The 19,982-nt window shown below is 49.4% G+C and overlaps 1 protein-coding gene and 1 long non-coding RNA gene across 2 annotated transcripts; both read left to right on the top strand.

Moving 5' to 3' along the window:
* Positions 1 to 6,808: 6,808 nt before the first annotated feature.
* Positions 6,809 to 7,732, top strand: LOC127359591 (uncharacterized). The gene is made up of 3 exons (XR_007882664.1): positions 6,809 to 7,061; positions 7,186 to 7,437; positions 7,560 to 7,732. It is a non-coding gene; the product is annotated as an uncharacterized LOC127359591 (long non-coding RNA).
* A 7,762-nt stretch (positions 7,733 to 15,494) lies between these two features.
* LOC127359588 (uncharacterized) lies at positions 15,495 to 16,803 on the top strand. The gene is made up of 2 exons (XM_051393516.1): positions 15,495 to 15,753; positions 15,848 to 16,803. The coding sequence occupies exons 1-2, from the start codon at positions 15,541 to 15,543 to the stop codon at positions 16,460 to 16,462; spliced, it is 828 nt and encodes a 275-aa protein (XP_051249476.1). The 5' UTR covers positions 15,495 to 15,540; the 3' UTR covers positions 16,463 to 16,803.
* Positions 16,804 to 19,982: the final 3,179 nt, after the last annotated feature.

The raw sequence follows: 19,982 nt of genomic DNA, 5'->3' as shown, positions 1-19,982 counted from the left end.
CACCAGCGGTAGCGGGCTCGGCGGCGGCAGCGGTGGCGCCAGCGACAGCAACAGCGGCAGCGCCGGGCCAAGGAGCACCGGCGGTGGATCGTCCTCCGGCAGCAGCAGCAACGGTGGTGCCTGCAGGCCAGGCGACGACAGCAGCGGCAAGGGCGGCGGTAACTCTGGCAGCAGCACCGGCTGTGGCAGCACCGGTGTCTGTGTGCAGACGGCTACTGGCGCCTTTACCGCCTGCCCCCTCAGCTGCTGTCCTGGCCGTACCACCAACAGCTGCTGCAGCAGCTGCAACGGGACCTTTTGCAGCTACACAGCCTCTCCTCCTGGACCTCTCACTGCCCCAGCAGAGTGTGAGGGTGCTCCCCATCCCCCCCCCCATCCCAACGCTCCCTCGGACAACGCCAGCCCCACACGTCCTCCCTTTGCCGCTGGCCGCCGCACGTCACGCCGGCCCTCAGCTGCCTGCACTGCAGCTGCTGCCAGGACAGCAAGGACAACAAGCAGTGCAGGCAGCACCTCCTGCTCCTCCTCCTCAGCCTCTCTCTACGTACAAAACTGAATGGCTGAGGAGGAAGAAGGCCGAGCAGAGGGCAGCGGCACCGCCAGGAACAGGTGTCTCTGCCCGGGCCGGCGTGCCACAAGTACAGAAGTGCAGGAAGTGCGGCCAGCCAAAGCGGAGGGAGACCGGACACACCCGTTACGGCAGTGGACATTTTTGCTCTGCTGCGGCGGGTAAGAGTGTGGAGGACTGGCTGAGGGAGATGAAGGAGAGGGACCAGGGTCGAGCCCCGGACTGATTTCGCACTCTTGCTGGGGCAGGTGTATATAGTTGTTTGCAGTGTTGTGTGTGTGTTTTTTTTTAAAAAGACATTGACTTTCCCCTCCACAAGGACCGGGACTTTGCCGCAGTGTGGAGGCTTTCTACCAACACTGGTCCACCCACCCTGCCACAACTCTTCTACAGCACAGTGACACTCTGCTTGGAAAAAAATGTGTGTCCCATTCACACCTGTATAACACGCTGTCATGCCTCTGTGCTGTTCTGATTCTATGCACTGACAAGTCTTATAGGCCTGCTGTGTGTCTGCTGCCTGTCATATGGTTTAAGGGGGGGAAATCATTGTGTGTCCCATTCACACCTGTATAACACGCTGTCATGCCTCTGTGCTGTTCTGATTCTATGCACTGACAAGTTTTTTTATTTTTTATATTTTGGACATGTGGGTATGTTCATTAATGTGATCACTGTTACATCAGTTACATCCAGTAGCTGCGACGCAAGATATCGGACTGCCATTTGTGCTGGTTCATCTGCTGTTGCCACTGGCTCTGTTGCTGCCAAAAAAATAAAAAGCCTTGTATGTACAGGTACTTCACACTGTAATGCCCCTGTGTTATGTATCCATGCATATCTGTGCTGAGCTCTTATACTATGTGTCTGCCTGCTGTGATTGCCTTGTGCCACTGCTCTGTTCTGCATCACCATTTATTATTATTATTATTATTATTATTATTATTGGATTGTAGTTTAAATAATCTATTTTGCTCTGTACTTCTGCTGTGTTTGATGTTGTTGTTGTGAAGATGCAGAACACAACAACAATATATTTAATTGATATTTATTTCACTGAAGAAAAAGGGGAAACAAATCATACACAGCATGTAACTTTAATTTATACATAAATAATTTATTTACCCTTTTTTACTGAGAATTGTATTTTATTTGTAAAGCCCTTTCCACACTGATATGCTGCACTGTCCTGTATCCTGGACATCTGACTTCATATTTCAAATAAATTGTCATCATTTTATACTGGTATCATTGTTCTCTTGTCCTATATCAAATTTAAAGCAATAAACACTGATGATACATATTCTCAATAAACACTGATGATACATATTCTCAATAAAATGAAGACACAGGAGATAAACCGTACTGTAAATGAAAAATCCATTTATTATTGCATTGCCTGGCCTTGGAAATATGCAAATTCATTATCATTTATAGACTCTATACAACGGTTCCAAGCATGTTTTAATCATTTTTTTATATTTAGAGAAGACATTTCGACGCTATGCACGCGTTTCGCAGTTTGCCTCCGTCGGGATTCGAACCGGCGAGCGGGAGTGCCGTTCCGCACGTCGACCGCGCGTCTTTTGCGCTCTAGTGCGCATGCGCGGGTGCCGACCAAAACAGAGAAGAACGCTGGGGGAGCGCCTCTGCTCTGGGACAGCCTTCGTCTCTGTACCTGTGTTCCACATAAATGTCCCCACCTACCGATTTCAGAGGCTATCATTGGCTCATGCTCAAATGGAACAGGCCAATGGGTGAAGGCCAGGTCAACCCCATTGGTCTGTTCCATTTGGGTGCTGTGCTGTGATTCGACAGCTCGCCGCATGTCCCGCCCACCCCCAAAGCCACAGCCACGGTCAGTGTCATTCATTCATTCGGACTGAGCGGCGTTTGAGTGAGCGGCCGGACGGACATTCACACAATATTATAAGGTTAGACAAACTTTATTGTTTGTAAAATTATGTGCTACATTGAAAAGGCAGCTTATATATTATACAGTAATCAGTTAGCAGTGAAACAGCGAGCCAATGTAACGTTAGCGTAAGTTAGGACTGCCGCCGATGTCATTACCGATCGGTGAAATGTGTTTAAAATAATATTCCCATACTGGGTTTACTTGTTGAGACCTAGGATATTGTACTGCTATTGTGTGGAGTTGATATTTAAAGTTTAACTGTGCTTTAGATGCGTTAGCATATAAATCGCTATTAGCATGCTAAGCGTTCGAAATGAATGAGCATTTAGCCACTGCTGTGATGAGCTGACGATCTCTGGAAACGCTTTAAAAACGTGATGAGACAACTTGGCTCACTTCTTAAGACCCTTGGTATGCTGGTACAACGAGGTGGAGTCAAAATTTGAAGTGTAAATATGGTTTAAATGTGTAAACAGACCAGCCGTGATTTTGCTAGCTAAAAACAAGGAGGTGAATGAGGTCATTTTAGTTACTACTTTTCTGAGGGCTGGCGATCTCTCACAATGTATTTAATCTTTAAACAGACTACCTGATTATCTTCCTTAGACCCTGTAGATGTAGTTACTACAGTTTGAAGTCAAAATTCAAAGTGTAAATATGGTTTAAATGTGTAAACAGGACGCCTGATGTTGAATGTATGTTAATGAATGGGCACAGTATCATTGAGTACAGTAATAGACTGTCAGTAGGATGTAAACAGTGCATGTGTAGCAGATTACTGACTTAAATCTTATTTCTTGTCTTTCTAGAAAATGCAGCCTATTTTCCGCTTTGAGGCAAACCTTGACCTGACCCTGCGGGCCTCTCAGGAGGCGCTGGCCTTGAGCCGCCGCCAGAGGGGGGCCTCTGCCTCTGCCACTGCCCTGGTGGTGGTTAAGACCCCTGAGCTGGTGCGCTCTGAGGCAAGAGACAGGGTGGTGCAGAAGGGAGGTAACCCCACCGATCACCATCAGGTGCTGGCCGAGAGCGAGCTGCAGCTCGGCCAGTACCGTGGTCAGACGTTCCGGTGGCTGCTGGAGAATGACGTGGGATACGCAGTCACCATCTGTGTGTCCCACGAGGGAGAGAGAGACAAAGGGGGGCACTAGTCAGCAGAATGCCCTCATGGTGCACAAAGACGCCCTCGTCTCCTACGCCAGGCTGTTCCCGCCGATGGTGGCAGCCATCGACAGGCGTAGGATGCTCGAGGGCAGTCCCCAGACCATGAGGGGCGTGGACGACACGCTGGTGGGGTTCGGTGTTCATAGTGACCTGACCTACAAGACCCTGTACGAGTCGACGGACCGTGAGCGGGCAAGGCAAGTTGTTTGTTTGTTTGTGTGTGTGTGTGTGTGTGTCTGTGTGTGTCTGTGTGTGTCTGTGTGTGTGTGTGTCTGTGTGTGTCTGTGTGTGTATCTGTGTGTCTGTGTCTGTGTGTGTCTGTGTGTGTATCTGTGTCTGTGTGTGTATGTCTGTGTGTGTGCGTGACTTTTTTACCCATTGCATTTCTGTTCTCTTTTTTAGCTATGTACAGTTTGTGAGGCAGGCGGCACCCACAGCCAAAGCGTCCAGGTTGGTGGACTTAAAAAAATATGTGCAGGCCCGGGATGCAGAGAAGGCAGCCCTGGCAGCACAACCACCACAACCACCCCTGGACGCTGTTGGTCCCCAGGATGGACCCTCGGATGCTGACCTGCTCGCTGCCGCCATGGAGGTCGACCCGTGCAGGGATGCCCCATCAGCCGTGCCCCCCTTCTCTCTCTCCCAGCCACCGGAACGTCCCCTTCAGGACAACACCTGTGGGGAGAGGTCAGGCCCCGGCGCACAGGTATGCTCAGTGATGACATATTGTGTTGTAGTGTGTGTGTGTCTGTGTTCAGTACACTAACGGTCTGACACTGCTGTGTGTTTCAGCTGCTACCACGTGGCTGGAGGCTGACGCTCCCCGAAGAGCAGCACGACTGGGTGGGCCGGGCACTGTTCAGGAGGGCACCCAACGGGCAGGGTGTCCTCACATCTGAACTCCGCCTGTGGTGGCACCCACCAAGGTGCCCGGCCCCTCTACACCCAGCCACCCGCCACAGCCCACCCCTTTTTCCAGAGTCCCTTTTTCCTGTGGGTGCCCTACAGGATGTGGGCGTACCACCTCCGCTGCCCCATCGTCGCCTGTGGGGGCAAGCTTGCGGGAGCTGGCCTCTACAAGACGGTGAGGAGGGTCTTGGACAGGAGCTGCTGGTACTTCATGGGCACGGAGTACCTGGAATGCAGCTCCTGTCACAAGAAGATGCCGGGATGGTCGCAGGACATCTTGGGACAGCTGGACATGGCCCATCGTGAGCAGTTTCCAGCAGTTCTCACGTACAAGTAAGTAATGTAAACAGTAACAGCAACAGTAATGTATTTCTGTGGTTTTCTCCAGTAACCTCTGATCACCTCTTTCCCCTCCCAGGTTGTCCTGCGACAGAGCTGTGATCGGGCTCATGAAGGAGCGCACTTTGGGCAACAGTGCGTCTCGCCTCCGTGCCTCTCTGGTGGAGCAGCACACCAGAGAGTGGATGGCGCGGTCGATGCTGTACCTTTCCGTGCTCCGCAAGCTTCGGGTACCGGGCGCTGCGCCGCTGGCGGCGTCGTCGCTCCCAACCATGCACCCGGTGCCCACAGTGCTCTGGCTCATCAACGTCTACGTCACGTTGACGAGGCTCGACGAGACGAGAGCCAGAGTCACTTCCACCTTTGGTGATCTTTTGAAGATGGACTCCACCAAGAAGGTAGGTTTTGTTATCCACCACAGCGTGCCGTGTACCCAGTGTAATGTTTGTTTTGTCATGTGTCTGAATGTTGTTGTGTTGCTGTGTCACACAGATCACCAAAAAGCTTGCGGGCGGTGCTGCCGGGACGGCCGCCTGGGTCACCAACGTCGGCAATGAGTACGGGCAGGTGCTCATGTCCGTCCTCACCGCAGCTGAGGGGGGGCGGACTTGTCGACATGGCATGGTACCGCGAAGCCGGGAAGGCCCCTCCAAGGGTCCTGTACGTGGACCGGGACTGCTGTGCCACCGTGGGACAGTGTCAAACGTCCAAGCTGTTCCACGAGTGGCACGAGCTGGTCGTCAGGCTCGACGTGTGGCACCTCATGCGGCGTTTCGCCAGAGGGGTGACCACCGACAGCCATCAGCTCTACGGCCTCTTCATGGCGAGGCTCTCCTTCGCCATTTTTGAGTGGGACGCCGAAGACGTGTCCCGCCTGAGAGGAGCCAAGCAGTCCGAGGAGGGGAGGGACGCCCAGGAGGTCAAGCTGTCCGCCAAGGAGCTCGCCCGTCACTGCCGGCGCCGCACCAGGGGTGCAGTGGAGACGGAGCGGCTGGTCCAAGAGGTGCTGGACACCTTCTGGCACGTGACGGACAGCATGGGCGTCCCTTTGATCGACCGCGCCCGAATGGAGGAGATCTGGAGCACGCTGCGCCGACACCTCGACTGAATCCAGGACCCTGCGGGAGTGGACCTCTACACCAAGACGGGAGAGCTCACCAAAGGCGGGGTGAGGCTCCCCCGTCTACCGGTGCGGCCGAGGCTCCACTTCCCTGGAATTGTTCCACCTGCACCTGTGCCGCTTCATCCCAGGTAAGTACATGTGTGGTTTACAACACAGACTCAATTATGTATTTGTGTGTTTATTTGTTCTCACACTAACTGTGTTGCTTTGTTTCTGCTTAGGACAATCTGCAAGTGATGTACACTTCCAGGTGTACCTGCTGGAGGGCCTGGTGCGGTGGAACGAGAATCGAGGGAGGACAGAGGTCGGCGCTGCGTTGCTACAGTGCCCAGCTGCAGCACAGCTTCGACCAGCTGACCCAAGAGCTTCTTGGGCTCACGCTGGTCGACACGTACACCATGCCCAGGGAGTACACAGGTAAGTCATAAATCTGTCTGAGGTAACGGTAACGTTTAACACCTGTCTTAGGTGTCTGTCATTTAACATCTGTGTCTCTGTGTGCCCACAGGGGAACTCATTGGGGTGGAGTACCTGTTCTCCCAGACGGGCGCTGTGCTGCAGAAGGACCTGGATGATCCTGACGCTCCAGGAGGGACTGATGAGGACGAAGCCGGGGGGGGTGGGGGGGCAGTGATGAAGAGTTCGAGGAGGAGGAACCAGAGGAGATTCGTCTCCTCGAACACCACAGCGCTCTCCTTCAGTCCTCAAACCTCACCCGCGTGGACCAAATGGAGGTGCAGCAGGCTGTGGAGGAGGAGGAGGAGGAGGAGGAGGAGGAGGAGGAGGATGATGTTATCGGGCCAGGTGGAGGCAGCTACCAGCACGTCGTGGCCCTGGCCCAGGCCCTCGTGGAACTGCGCCACCGCCGCTACGTCACTCCCAGGCAAGCCAGAGAGATCACCGCTCTCTGGCTGAAGTTGAGTGATTGGGACAAGGCAGCGGTCAAATTCCCCCCCCCCGTCACCAGGGCCGGCTTGTCCAAGGCCGATTCCGGACCACCCAGCGGCACGCTCACATGCCAGGGGTGTGGATAGTGTGAAGTGGTAAGCAGTCACAATAAATTTCCAAGCTTTTTTTGGTTCTTGTCCTGTCCTGTCAGTCACTAATTAACTCACTGACTCACTCTCTCTCTCTCTCTCTCTCTCCTCTCTCTCTCTGTCTATGTAGTGCGGTCCTGGGCAAGGGGGCGGGAGCGGCGCAGTCTCCCGATGTGTCGAGGCTTGTGGAGGCTGTCCTGCTGGACCTCAGCATCCTCCACTGCAGCGAGGGCAGGAAGATTGCCGGGGTCTGGATTCCTCGCTGGGGTGCCGTCATGAGGGACTATCTAACAATTCGCGAGAATGTTTATAGTTGTGCAGCCCTCATGACGAGCACCCGCATCCAGCTATATGATGTCAATCGGCGGACCCTGGCGCAATGGTAAGACCTGATCCTTTCTCTCACATCTGATTTGAAGTGGCACTGTGTGAGTGTGTGTGTGTGATGTCATGATTACTAATGTGCATTTGTTACATTCTGTTTTTAAGGCACAACCAGAGGAGGCACAACCAGAGGAGCAAGGCCATGATGAGGGACACCATCGCCATTGCAGTCCTGGGGCCCAGCACTCCCCAGACTGCAGCGGAGCCCCTGCCTGCCCCACCGATGTGTGATGTGTGTGTGTGTGTGTGTTTGGGAGGGAGGGATTTGTAAATATTGTGTATATAGTGTATTTAGTTTGTCAATTATGTTTGCTAAATAAATATTGTGTATATAGTTGTCTTATATAAGATATTCCTTTATTTGTCCCACAATGGGGAAATTCCAATATATATCTATATAGTTGTATATTGCTGTCTTAATTGTTTTTGTTTTAAATAAACTTTTCTTTTTTAAACCAATGCTTTCTCCTGCTTCTTTCGGTCTTTAAGAAATTAAATAAATATAGGGAAGACTAGGTATCTAGACTAGGTGCCTGATATCACTAAATTCCCACAGGTAACAGTCACACAATACATCATTCCCTCTCCTCACTTAAAACTAGGGTCAAGGGGTCAACCCAGGGTCAGGTTCAAAGGTTTACCTAGAGACTAGGTGAGAATGGGCCTCAAATGGACACTGTAAAACAACAGGGGGTGCTGAGGGTTTAGTTGGACAGAATGGAAGGCAGAAAAGCAACGCGGAAAACCAAACACGTCACTTCATTAGGTTTGTTAGAAATATACTTTGTTAAACTGCATCTGTGTTTCTATGTACCTTGACTAACAGAGTTCTGTATTGTATTTGTATTTAAGTGGACTACGACTGCACATCCTCCTCCTCCTCCTCCAGCTCCTCTCCTTGACGGCTTCAGGCAGCAGAGCCAGTGGCGGGGACCAGCAAGCCCACCCGTTGCACTGTGTACAGGCGCAAAATTAAAGCAGCAAAAGACAAAAAAAGTCGATGGTGGCCACACTTACCTCAAGGGCCAATACTTTTGTGCTGTGGAAGAGGGCCCTGGAGGACGCACAGTGCAAGAGTAGATCAGGGAACAGCTTGGCCCTGGTGAGCTACAGAAGCTCCCCAGAACAACAGCCTGGAACCTCAAACAGAGGCATGAGAAACCAGAGAAACCAGGTGGGAAAGTGAGGAAGCCCCACAAACTGCGGATCTGCCAACTCTGTGGCCAGCCACAGCAGAAAGACTTTGGCCACAGCCAATATGGGGGAGAGCACTTCTGTGCTTTCTATGAAGGGAAGACTGTGGAGCTGTGGCTGGCTGAGAAGAGTTTAAAAAGACATTAAAAGTTTTTTTTTTTTTTAATATTTACTGTACTATTATCCAAGCACCTTATATGTTTCATCTGTTCACTGCACCTTATATTTTTTATTTTTAGTTTGCACTGCAATTATACTGGTTATTTATCCATTTTTTATATTGCATTCTATGTTGATTTTTTTGATATGTCTGTGTGTTGTTACTGTGTGTAATGCTGCTGCTACATTGCACTTTCCCAGCTTATCTATTATATATTTTGACCATTCCTAATAAATATTGAATTGATTAAAACCTTGTCATGTCTATTTAAATACTTTTTAACTTGACTTTTTAAACCTGGGGCCATTCAGGAGGCCAAAACGATACAAATATTAATGCACATTTACCAAAACAGGTCTCCTTGCTTTAAATGCGTGCAGGGGCCTTTAATTCGCCATATGATAAGTAACCATGTGCTCGGGATGACGTCGAACAACAGCTGAGAAAAGAAGCTTTTTCATTTAAGCTGCCATTGTCTTCCAGAAGCACCTATCTGCCAGTTTCCACCTCAGGAAGCTTCACAGCGGTGACTAGTACATTATAGAGTGGTTTGGTGTGGCTCTCTCACTTAGTTTGGGTGTAATGGACAAAAATATTAAAAGTGACTTTTTAGCGTATCCCATGTAATTCTGGCTTTTTCCTTTTTCACATGCAATTCTGAGGGACTTTGGTGTTTTTCCACATGAGTGTGCCAGGCTGAAAAAACAAGCTTTTTCACACAAGCTGCCATTCTCTTCCAGAAGCACCTATCTGCCAGTTTCCACCTAAGGGAGCTTCACAGCGGTGACTTGTACATTATAGAGTGGTTTTCTGTGTTCCAAATGCAGTTATGCTTTTTCGACAAAAGAGGGCACACTTGACCACAGAATAATTCATTCTGGACTTGCAAAGCTTCACAGTGGCATAATTAAAGTGATGCATAAGTGGTTTGGTGTGGCTCTCTCACTTAGTTCAGCTGTAATGGACAAAACTATTAAAAGTGACTTTTTTGCGTTTCACATGTAATTCTGGCTTTTTCCTGTTTCACATGCAATTCTGTGGGACTTTGGTGTTTTTCCACCTAAGTGTGCCGAATGAGCTTCTCAGGCTAAGAAAACAAGCTTTTTCACACAAGCTGCCGTTCTCTTCCAGAAGCACCTATCTGCCAGTTTCCACCTCAGGAAGCTTCACAGCGTCGACTTGTACATTATAGAGTGGTTTGGTGTGGCTCTCTCACTTAGTTTGGCTGTAATGAACAAAGCTATTAAAAGTGACTTTTTTGCGTTTACCATGTAATTCTTGCTTTTTCCTGTTTCACATGCAATTCTGTGGGACTTTGGTGTTTTTCCACCTAAGTGTGCTGAATGAGCTTCTCAGGCTGAGAAAACAAGCTTTTTCACACAAGCTGCCATTCTCTTCTGGAAGCACCTATCTGCCAGTTTCCACCTTAGGAAGCTTCACAGCGGTGACTTGTACATTATAGAGTGGTTTTCTGTGTTCCAAATGCAGTTACGCTTTTTCGACAAAAGAGGGCAGACTTGACCACAGAATAATTCATTCTGGACTTGCAAAGCTTCACAGTGGCATAATTAAAGTGATGCATAAGTGGTTTGGTGTGGCTCTCTCACTTAGTTCAGCTGTAATGGACAAAACTATTAAAAGTGACTTTTTTGCGTTTCCCATGTAATTCTTGCTTTTTCCTGTTTCACATGCAATTCTGTGGGACTTTGGTGTTTTTCCACATGAGTGTGCCAGGCTGAAAAAACAAGCTTTTTCACACAAGCTGCCATTCTCTTCCAGAAGCACCTATCTGCCAGTTTCCACCTCAGGAAGCTTCACAGCGGTGACTTGTACATTATAGAGTGGTTTGATGTGGCTCTCTCACTTAGTTTGGCTCTAATGGACAAAACTATTAAAAGTGACTTTTTTGCGTTTCCCATGTAATTCTGGCTTTTTCCTGTTTCAAGTGCAATTCTTTGGGACTTTGGTGTTTTTCCACCTAAGTGTGCCAGGCTGAGAAACCAAGCTTTTTCACACAAGCTGCCATTCTCTTCCAGAAGCACCTATCTGCCAGTTTCCACCTCAGGAAGCTTCACAGCGGTGAATTGTACATTATAGAGTGGTTTTCTGTCTTCCAAATGCAGTTACGCTTTTTCGACAAAAGAGGGCACACTTGACCACAGAATAATTCATTCTGGACTTGCAAAGCTTCACAGTGGCATAATTAAAGTGATGCATAAGTGGTTTGGTGTGGCTCTCTCACTTAGTTTGGCTGTAATGAACAAAAATATTAAAATTGACTTTTTTGCTTTTCCCATGTAATTCTGGCTTTTTCCTTTTTCACATGCAATTCTGTGGGACTTTGGTGTTTTTCCAACTAAGTGTGCTGAATGAGCTTCTCAGGCTGAGAAAACAAGCTTTTTCACACAAGCTGCCATTCTCTTCTGGAAGCACCTATCTGCCAGTTTCGGCCTCAGGAAGCTTCACAGCGGCGACTTGTACATTATAGAGTGGTTTGGTGTGGCTCTCTCACTTAGTTTGGCTGTAATGGACAAAACTATTAAAAGTGACTTTTTAGCGTTTCCCATGTAATTCTGGCTTTTTCCTGTTTCACATGCAATGATGAAGTGATTTCGCACTCTTGCTGGGGCAGGTGTATATAGTTGTTTGCAGTGTTGTGTGTGTGTTTTTTTTTAAAAAGACATTGACTTTCCCCTCCACAAGGACCGGGACTTTGCCGCAGTGTGGAGGCTTTCTACCAACACCGGTCCACCCACCCTGCCACAACTCTTCTACAGCACAGTGACACTCTGCTTGGAAAAAAAATGTGTGTCCCATTCACACCTGTATAACACGCTGTCATGCCTCTGTGCTGTTCTGATTCTATGCACTGACAAGTTTTTTTATTTTTTATATTTTGGACATGTGGGTATGTTCATTAATGTGATCACTGTTACATCAGTTACATCCAGTAGCTGCGACGCAAGATATCGGACTGCCATTTGTGCTGGTTCATCTGCTGTTGCCACTGGCTCTGTTGCTGCCAAAAAAATAAAAAGCCTTGTATGTACAGGTACTTCACACTGTAATGCCCCTGTGTTATGTATCCATGCATATCTGTGCTGAGCTCTTATACTATGTGTCTGCCTGCTGTGATTGCCTTGTGCCACTGCTCTGTTCTGCATCACCATTTATTATTATTATTATTATTATTATTATTGGATTGTAGTTTAAATAATCTATTTTGCTCTGTACTTCTGCTGTGTTTGATGTTGTTGTTGCTAAGATGCAGAACACAACAACAATATATTTAATTGATATTTATTTCACTGAAGAAAAAGGGGAAACAAATCATACACAGCATGTAACTTTAATTTATACATAAATAATTTATTTACCCTTTTTTACTGAGAATTGTATTTTATTTGTAAAGCCCTTTCCACACTGATATGCTGCACTGTCCTGTATCCTGGACATCTGACTTCATATTTCAAATAAATTGTCATCATTTTATACTGGTATCATTGTTCTCTTGTCCTATATCAAATTTAAAGCAATAAACACTGATGATACATATTCTCAATAAACACTGATGATACATATTCTCAATAAAATGAAGACACAGGAGATAAACCGTACTGTAAATGAAAAATCCATTTATTATTGCATTGCCTGGCCTTGGAAATATGCAAATTCATTATCATTTATAGACTCTATACAACGGTTCCAAGCATGTTTTAATCATTTTTTTATATTTAGAGAAGACATTTCGACGCTATGCACGCGTTTCGCAGTTTGCCTCCGTCGGGATTCGAACCGGCGAGCGGGAGTGCCGTTCCGCACGTCGACCGCGCGTCTTTTGCGCTCTAGTGCGCATGCGCGGGTGCCGACCAAAACAGAGAAGAACGCTGGGGGAGCGCCTCTGCTCTGGGACAGCCTTCGTCTCTGTACCTGTGTTCCACATAAATGTCCCCACCTACCGATTTCAGAGGCTATCATTGGCTCATGCTCAAATGGAACAGGCCAATGGGTGAAGGCCAGGTCAACCCCATTGGTCTGTTCCATTTGGGTGCTGTGCTGTGATTCGACAGCTCGCCGCATGTCCCGCCCACCCCCAAAGCCACAGCCACGGTCAGTGTCATTCATTCATTCGGACTGAGCGGCGTTTGAGTGAGCGGACGGACGGACATTCACACAATATTATAAGGTTAGACAAACTTTATTGTTTGTAAAATTATGTGCTACATTGAAAAGGCAGCTTATATATTATACAGTAATCAGTTAGCAGTGAAACAGCGAGCCAATGTAACGTTAGCGTAAGTTAGGACTGCCGCCGATGTCATTACCGATCGGTGAAATGTGTTTAAAATAATATTCCCATACTGGGTTTACTTGTTGAGACCTAGGATATTGTACTGCTATTGTGTGGAGTTGATATTTAAAGTTTAACTGTGCTTTAGATGCGTTAGCATATAAATCGCTATTAGCATGCTAAGCGTTCGAAATGAATGAGCATTTAGCCACTGCTGTGATGAGCTGACGATCTCTGGAAACGCTTTAAAAACGTGATGAGACAACTTGGCTCACTTCTTAAGACCCTTGGTATGCTGGTACAACGAGGTGGAGTCAAAATTTGAAGTGTAAATATGGTTTAAATGTGTAAACAGACCAGCCGTGATTTTGCTAGCTAAAAACAAGGAGGTGAATGAGGTCATTTTAGTTACTACTTTTCTGAGGGCTGGCGATCTCTCACAATGTATTTAATCTTTAAACAGACTACCTGATTATCTTCCTTAGACCCTGTAGATGTAGTTACTACAGTTTGAAGTCAAAATTCAAAGTGTAAATATGGTTTAAATGTGTAAACAGGACGCCTGATGTTGAATGTATGTTAATGAATGGGCACAGTATCATTGAGTACAGTAATAGACTGTCAGTAGGATGTAAACAGTGCATGTGTAGCAGATTACTGACTTAAATCTTATTTCTTGTCTTTCTAGAAAATGCAGCCTATTTTCCGCTTTGAGGCAAACCTTGACCTGACCCTGCGGGCCTCTCAGGAGGCGCTGGCCTTGAGCCGCCGCCAGAGGGGGGCCTCTGCCTCTGCCACTGCCCTGGTGGTGGTTAAGACCCCTGAGCTGGTGCGCTCTGAGGCAAGAGACAGGGTGGTGCAGAAGGGAGGTAACCCCACCGATCACCATCAGGTGCTGGCCGAGAGCGAGCTGCAGCTCGGCCAGTACCGTGGTCAGACGTTCCGGTGGCTGCTGGAGAATGACGTGGGATACGCAGTCACCATCTGTGTGTCCCACGAGGGAGAGAGAGACAAAAGGGGCACTAGTCAGCAGAATGCCCTCATGGTGCACAAAGACGCCCTCGTCTCCTACGCCAGGCTGTTCCCGCCGATGGTGGCAGCCATCGACAGGCGTAGGATGCTCGAGGGCAGTCCCCAGACCATGAGGGGCGTGGACGACACGCTGGTGGGGTTCGGTGTTCATAGCGACCTGACCTACAAGACCCTGTACGAGTCGACGGACCGTGAGCGGGCAAGGCAAGTTGTTTGTTTGTTTGTGTGTGTGTCTGTGTGTGTCTGTGTGTGTATCTGTGTGTCTGTGTGTGTCTGTGTGTGTATCTGTGTGTCTGTGTCTGTGTGTGTCTGTGTGTGTATCTGTGTCTGTGTGTGTATGTCTGTGTGTGTGCGTGACTTTTTTACCCATTGCATTTCTGTTCTCTTTTTTAGCTATGTACAGTTTGTGAGGCAGGCGGCACCCACAGCCAAAGCGTCCAGGTTGGTGGACTTAAAAAAATATGTGCAGGCCCGGGATGCAGAGAAGGCAGCCCTGGCAGCACAACCACCACAACCACCCCTGGACGCTGTTGGTCCCCAGGATGGACCCTCGGATGCTGACCTGCTCGCTGCCGCCATGGAGGTCGACCCGTGCAGGGATGCCCCATCAGCCGTGCCCCCCTTCTCTCTCTCCCAGCCACCGGAACGTCCCCTTCAGGACAACACCTGTGGGGAGAGGTCAGGCCCCGGCGCACAGGTATGCTCAGTGATGACATATTGTGTTGTAGTGTGTGTGTGTCTGTGTTCAGTACACTAACGGTCTGACACTGCTGTGTGTTTCAGCTGCTACCACGTGGCTGGAGGCTGACGCTCCCCGAAGAGCAGCACGACTGGGTGGGCCGGGCACTGTTCAGGAGGGCACCCAACGGGCAGGGTGTCCTCACATCTGAACTCCGCCTGTGGTGGCACCCACCAAGGTGCCCGGCCCCTCTACACCCAGCCACCCGCCACAGCCCACCCCTTTTTCCAGAGTCCCTTTTTCCTGTGGGTGCCCTACAGGATGTGGGCGTACCACCTCCGCTGCCCCATCGTCGCCTGTGGGGGCAAGCTTGCGGGAGCTGGCCTCTACAAGACGGTGAGGAGGGTCTTGGACAGGAGCTGCTGGTACTTCATGGGCACGGAGTACCTGGAATGCAGCTCCTGTCACAAGAAGATGCCGGGATGGTCGCAGGACATCTTGGGACAGCTGGACATGGCCCATCGTGAGCAGTTTCCAGCAGTTCTCACGTACAAGTAAGTAATGTAAACAGTAACAGCAACAGTAATGTATTTCTGTGGTTTTCTCCAGTAACCTCTGATCACCTCTTTCCCCTCCCAGGTTGTCCTGCGACAGAGCTGTGATCGGGCTCATGAAGGAGCGCACTTTGGGCAACAGTGCGTCTCGCCTCCGTGCCTCTCTGGTGGAGCAGCACACCAGAGAGTGGATGGCGCGGTCGATGCTGTACCTTTCCGTGCTCCGCAAGCTTCGGGTACCGGGCGCTGCGCCGCTGGCGGCGTCGTCGCTCCCAACCATGCACCCGGTGCCCACAGTGCTCTGGCTCATCAACGTCTACGTCACGTTGACGAGGCTCGACGAGACGAGAGCCAGAGTCACTTCCATCTTTGGTGATCTTTTGAAGATGGACTCCACCAAGAAGGTAGGTTTTGTTATCCACCACAGCGTGCCGTGTACCCAGTGTAATGTTTGTTTTGTCATGTGTCTGAATGTTGTTGTGTTGCTGTGTCACACAGATCACCAAAAAGCTTGCGGGCGGTGCTGCCGGGACGGCCGCCTGGGTCACCAACGTCGGCAATGAGTACGGGCAGGTGCTCATGTCCGTCCTCACCGCAGCTGAGGGGGGCGGACTTGTCGACATGGCATGGTACCGCGAAGCCGGGAAGGCCCCTCCAAGGGTCCTGTACGTGGACCGGGACTGCTGTGCCACCGTGGGACAGTGTCAAACGTCCAAGCTGTTCCACGAGTGGCACGAGCTGGTCGTCAGGCTCGACGTGTGGCACCTCATGCGGCGTTTCGCCAGAGGGGTGACCACCGACAGCCATCAGCTCTACGGCCTCTTCATGGCGAGGCTCTCCTTCGCCATTTTTGAGTGGGACGCCGAAGACGTGTCCCGCCTGAGAGGAGCCAAGCAGTCCGAGGAGGGGAGGGACGCCCAGGAGGTCAAGCTGTCCGCCAAGGAGCTCGCCCGTCACTGCCGGCGCCGCACCAGGGGTGCAGTGGAGACGGAGCGGCTGGTCCAAGAGGTGCTGGACACCTTCTGGCACGTGACGGACAGCATGGGCGTCCCTTTGATCGACCGCGCCCGAATGGAGGAGATCTGGAGCACGCTGCGCCGACACCTCGACTGAATCCAGGACCCTGCGGGAGTGGACCTCTACACCAAGACGGGAGAGCTCACCAAAGGCGGGGTGAGGCTCCCCGTCTACCGGTGCGGCCGAGGCTCCACTTCCCTGGAATCGTTCCACCTGCACCTGTGCCGCTTCATCCCAGGTAAGTACATGTGTGGTTTACAACACAGACTCAATTATGTATTTGTGTGTTTATTTGTTCTCACACTAACTGTGTTGCTTTGTTTCTGCTTAGGACAATCTGCAAGTGATGTACACTTCCAGGTGTACCTGCTGGAGGGCCTGGTGCGGTGGAACGAGAATCGAGGGAGGACAGAGGTCGGCGCTGCGTTGCTACAGTGCCCAGCTGCAGCACAGCTTCGACCAGCTGACCCAAGAGCTTCTTGGGCTCACGCTGGTGTCTGTCATTTAACATCTGTGTCTCTGTGTGCCCACAGGGGAACTCATTGGGGTGGAGTACCTGTTCTCCCAGACGGGCGCTGTGCTGCAGAAGGACCTGGATGATCCTGACGCTCCAGGAGGGACTGATGAGGACGAAGCCGGGGGGGGTGGGGGGCAGTGATGAAGAGTTCGAGGAGGAGGAACCAGAGGAGATTCGTCTCCTCGAACACCACAGCGCTCTCCTTCAGTCCTCAAACCTCACCCGCGTGGACCAAATGGAGGTGCAGCAGGCTGAGGAGGAGGAGGAGGAGGAGGAGGAGGAGGAGGAGGAGGATGATGTTATCGGGCCAGGTGGAGGCAGCTACCAGCACGTCGTGGCCCTGGCCCAGGCCCTCGTGGAACTGCGCCACCGCCGCTACGTCACTCCCAGGCAAGCCAGAGAGATCACCGCTCTCTGGCTGAAGTTGAGTGATTGGGACAAGGCAGCGGTCAAATTCCCCCCCCCGTCACCAGGGCCGGCTTGTCCAAGGCCGATTCCGGACCACCCAGCGGCACGCTCACATGCCAGGGGTGTGGATAGTGTGAAGTGGTAAGCAGTCACAATAAATTTCCAAGCTTTTTTTGGTTCTTGTCCTGTCCTGTCAGTCACTAATTAACTCACTGACTCACTCTCTCTCTCTCTCTCTCTCTCTCCTCTCTCTCTCTCTGTCTATGTAGTGCGGTCCTGGGCAAGGGGGCGGGAGCGGCGCAGTCTCCCGATGTGTCGAGGCTTGTGGAGGCTGTCCTGCTGGACCTCAGCATCCTCCACTGCAGCGAGGGCAGGAAGATTGCCGGGGTCTGGATTCCTCGCTGGGGTGCCGTCATGAGGGACTATCTAACAATTCGCGAGAATGTTTATAGTTGTGCAGCCCTCATGACGAGCACCCGCATCCAGCTATATGATGTCAATCGGCGGACCCTGGCGCAATGGTAAGACCTGATCCTTTCTCTCACATCTGATTTGAAGTGGCACTGTGTGAGTGTGTGTGTGTGATGTCATGATTACTAATGTGCATTTGTTACATTCTGTTTTTTAAGGCACAACCAGAGGAGCAAGGCCATGATGAGGGACACCATCGCCATTGCAGTCCTGGGGCCCAGCACTCCCCAGACTGCAGCGGAGCCCCTGCCTGCCCCACCGATGTGTGATGTGTGTGTGTGTGTGTGTTTGGGAGGGAGGGATTTGTAAATATTGTGTATATAGTGTATTTAGTTTGTCAATTATGTTTGCTAAATAAATATTGTGTATATAGTTGTCTTATATAAGATATTCCTTTATTTGTCCCACAATGGGGAAATTCCAATATATATCTATATAGTTGTATATTGCTGTCTTAATTGTTTTTGTTTTAAATAAACTTTTCTTTTTTAAACCAATGCTTTCTCCTGCTTCTTTCGGTCTTTAAGAAATTAAATAAATATAGGGAAGACTAGGTATCTAGACTAGGTGCCTGATATCACTAAATTCCCACAGGTAACAGTCACACAATACATCATTCCCTCTCCTCACTTAAAACTAGGGTCAAGGGGTCAACCCAGGGTCAGGTTCAAAGGTTTACCTAGAGACTAGGTGAGAATGGGCCTCAAATGGACACTGTAAAACAACAGGGGGTGCTGAGGGTTTAGTTGGACAGAATGGAAGGCAGAAAAGCAACGCGGAAAACCAAACACGTCACTTCATTAGGTTTGTTAGAAATATACTTTGTTAAACTGCATCTGTGTTTCTATGTACCTTGACTAACAGAGTTCTGTATTGTATTTGTATTTAAGTGGACTACGACTGCACATCCTCCTCCTCCTCCTCCAGCTCCTCTCCTTGACGGCTTCAGGCAGCAGAGCCAGTGGCGGGGACCAGCAAGCCCACCCGTTGCACTGTGTACAGGCGCAAAATTAAAGCAGCAAAAGACAAAAAAGTCGATGGTGGCCACACTTACCTCAAGGGCCAATACTTTTGTGCTGTGGAAGAGGGCCCTGGAGGACGCACAGTGCAAGAGTAGATCAGGGAACAGCTTGGCCCTGGTGAGCTACAGAAGCTCCCCAGAACAACAGCCTGGAACCTCAAACAGAGGCATGAGAAACCAGAGAAACCAGGTGGGAAAGTGAGGAAGCCCCACAAACTGCGGATCTGCCAACTCTGTGGCCAGCCACAGCAGAAAGACTTTGGCCACAGCCAATATGGGGGAGAGCACTTCTGTGCTTTCTATGAAGGGAAGACTGTGGAGCTGTGGCTGGCTGAGAAGAGTTTAAAAAGACATTAAAAGTTTTTTTTTTTTAATATTTACTGTACTATTATCCAAGCACCTTATATGTTTCATCTGTTCACTGCACCTTATATTTTTTATTTTTAGTTTGCACTGCAATTATACTGGTTATTTATCCATTTTTTATATTGCATTCTATGTTGATTTTTTTGATATGTCTGTGTGTTGTTACTGTGTGTAATGCTGCTGCTACATTGCACTTTCCCAGCTTATCTATTATATATTTTGACCATTCCTAATAAATATTGAATTGATTAAAACCTTGTCATGTCTATTTAAATACTTTTTAACTTGACTTTTTAAACCTGGGGCCATTCAGGAGGCCAAAACGATACAAATATTAATGCACATTTAACAAAACAGGTCTCCTTGCTTTAAATGCGTGCAGGGGCCTTTAATTCGCCATATGATAAGTAACCATGTGCTCGGGATGACGTCGAACAACAGCTGAGAAAAGAAGCTTTTTCATTTAAGCTGCCATTGTCTTCCAGAAGCACCTATCTGCCAGTTTCCACCTCAGGAAGCTTCACAGCGGTGACTAGTACATTATAGAGTGGTTTGGTGTGGCTCTCTCACTTAGTTTGGGTGTAATGGACAAAAATATTAAAAGTGACTTTTTAGCGTATCCCATGTAATTCTGGCTTTTTCCTTTTTCACATGCAATTCTGAGGGACTTTGGTGTTTTTCCACATGAGTGTGCCAGGCTGAAAAAACAAGCTTTTTCACACAAGCTGCCATTCTCTTCCAGAAGCACCTATCTGCCAGTTTCCACCTAAGGGAGCTTCACAGCGGTGACTTGTACATTATAGAGTGGTTTTCTGTGTTCCAAATGCAGTTAT

Source organism: Dicentrarchus labrax, unplaced genomic scaffold (assembly GCF_905237075.1).
Source record: "Dicentrarchus labrax unplaced genomic scaffold, dlabrax2021, whole genome shotgun sequence".
In the NCBI taxonomy this organism is placed as follows: domain Eukaryota; kingdom Metazoa; phylum Chordata; class Actinopteri; family Moronidae; genus Dicentrarchus; species Dicentrarchus labrax.
This window is presented reverse-complemented; position numbering and strand designations above follow the sequence as displayed.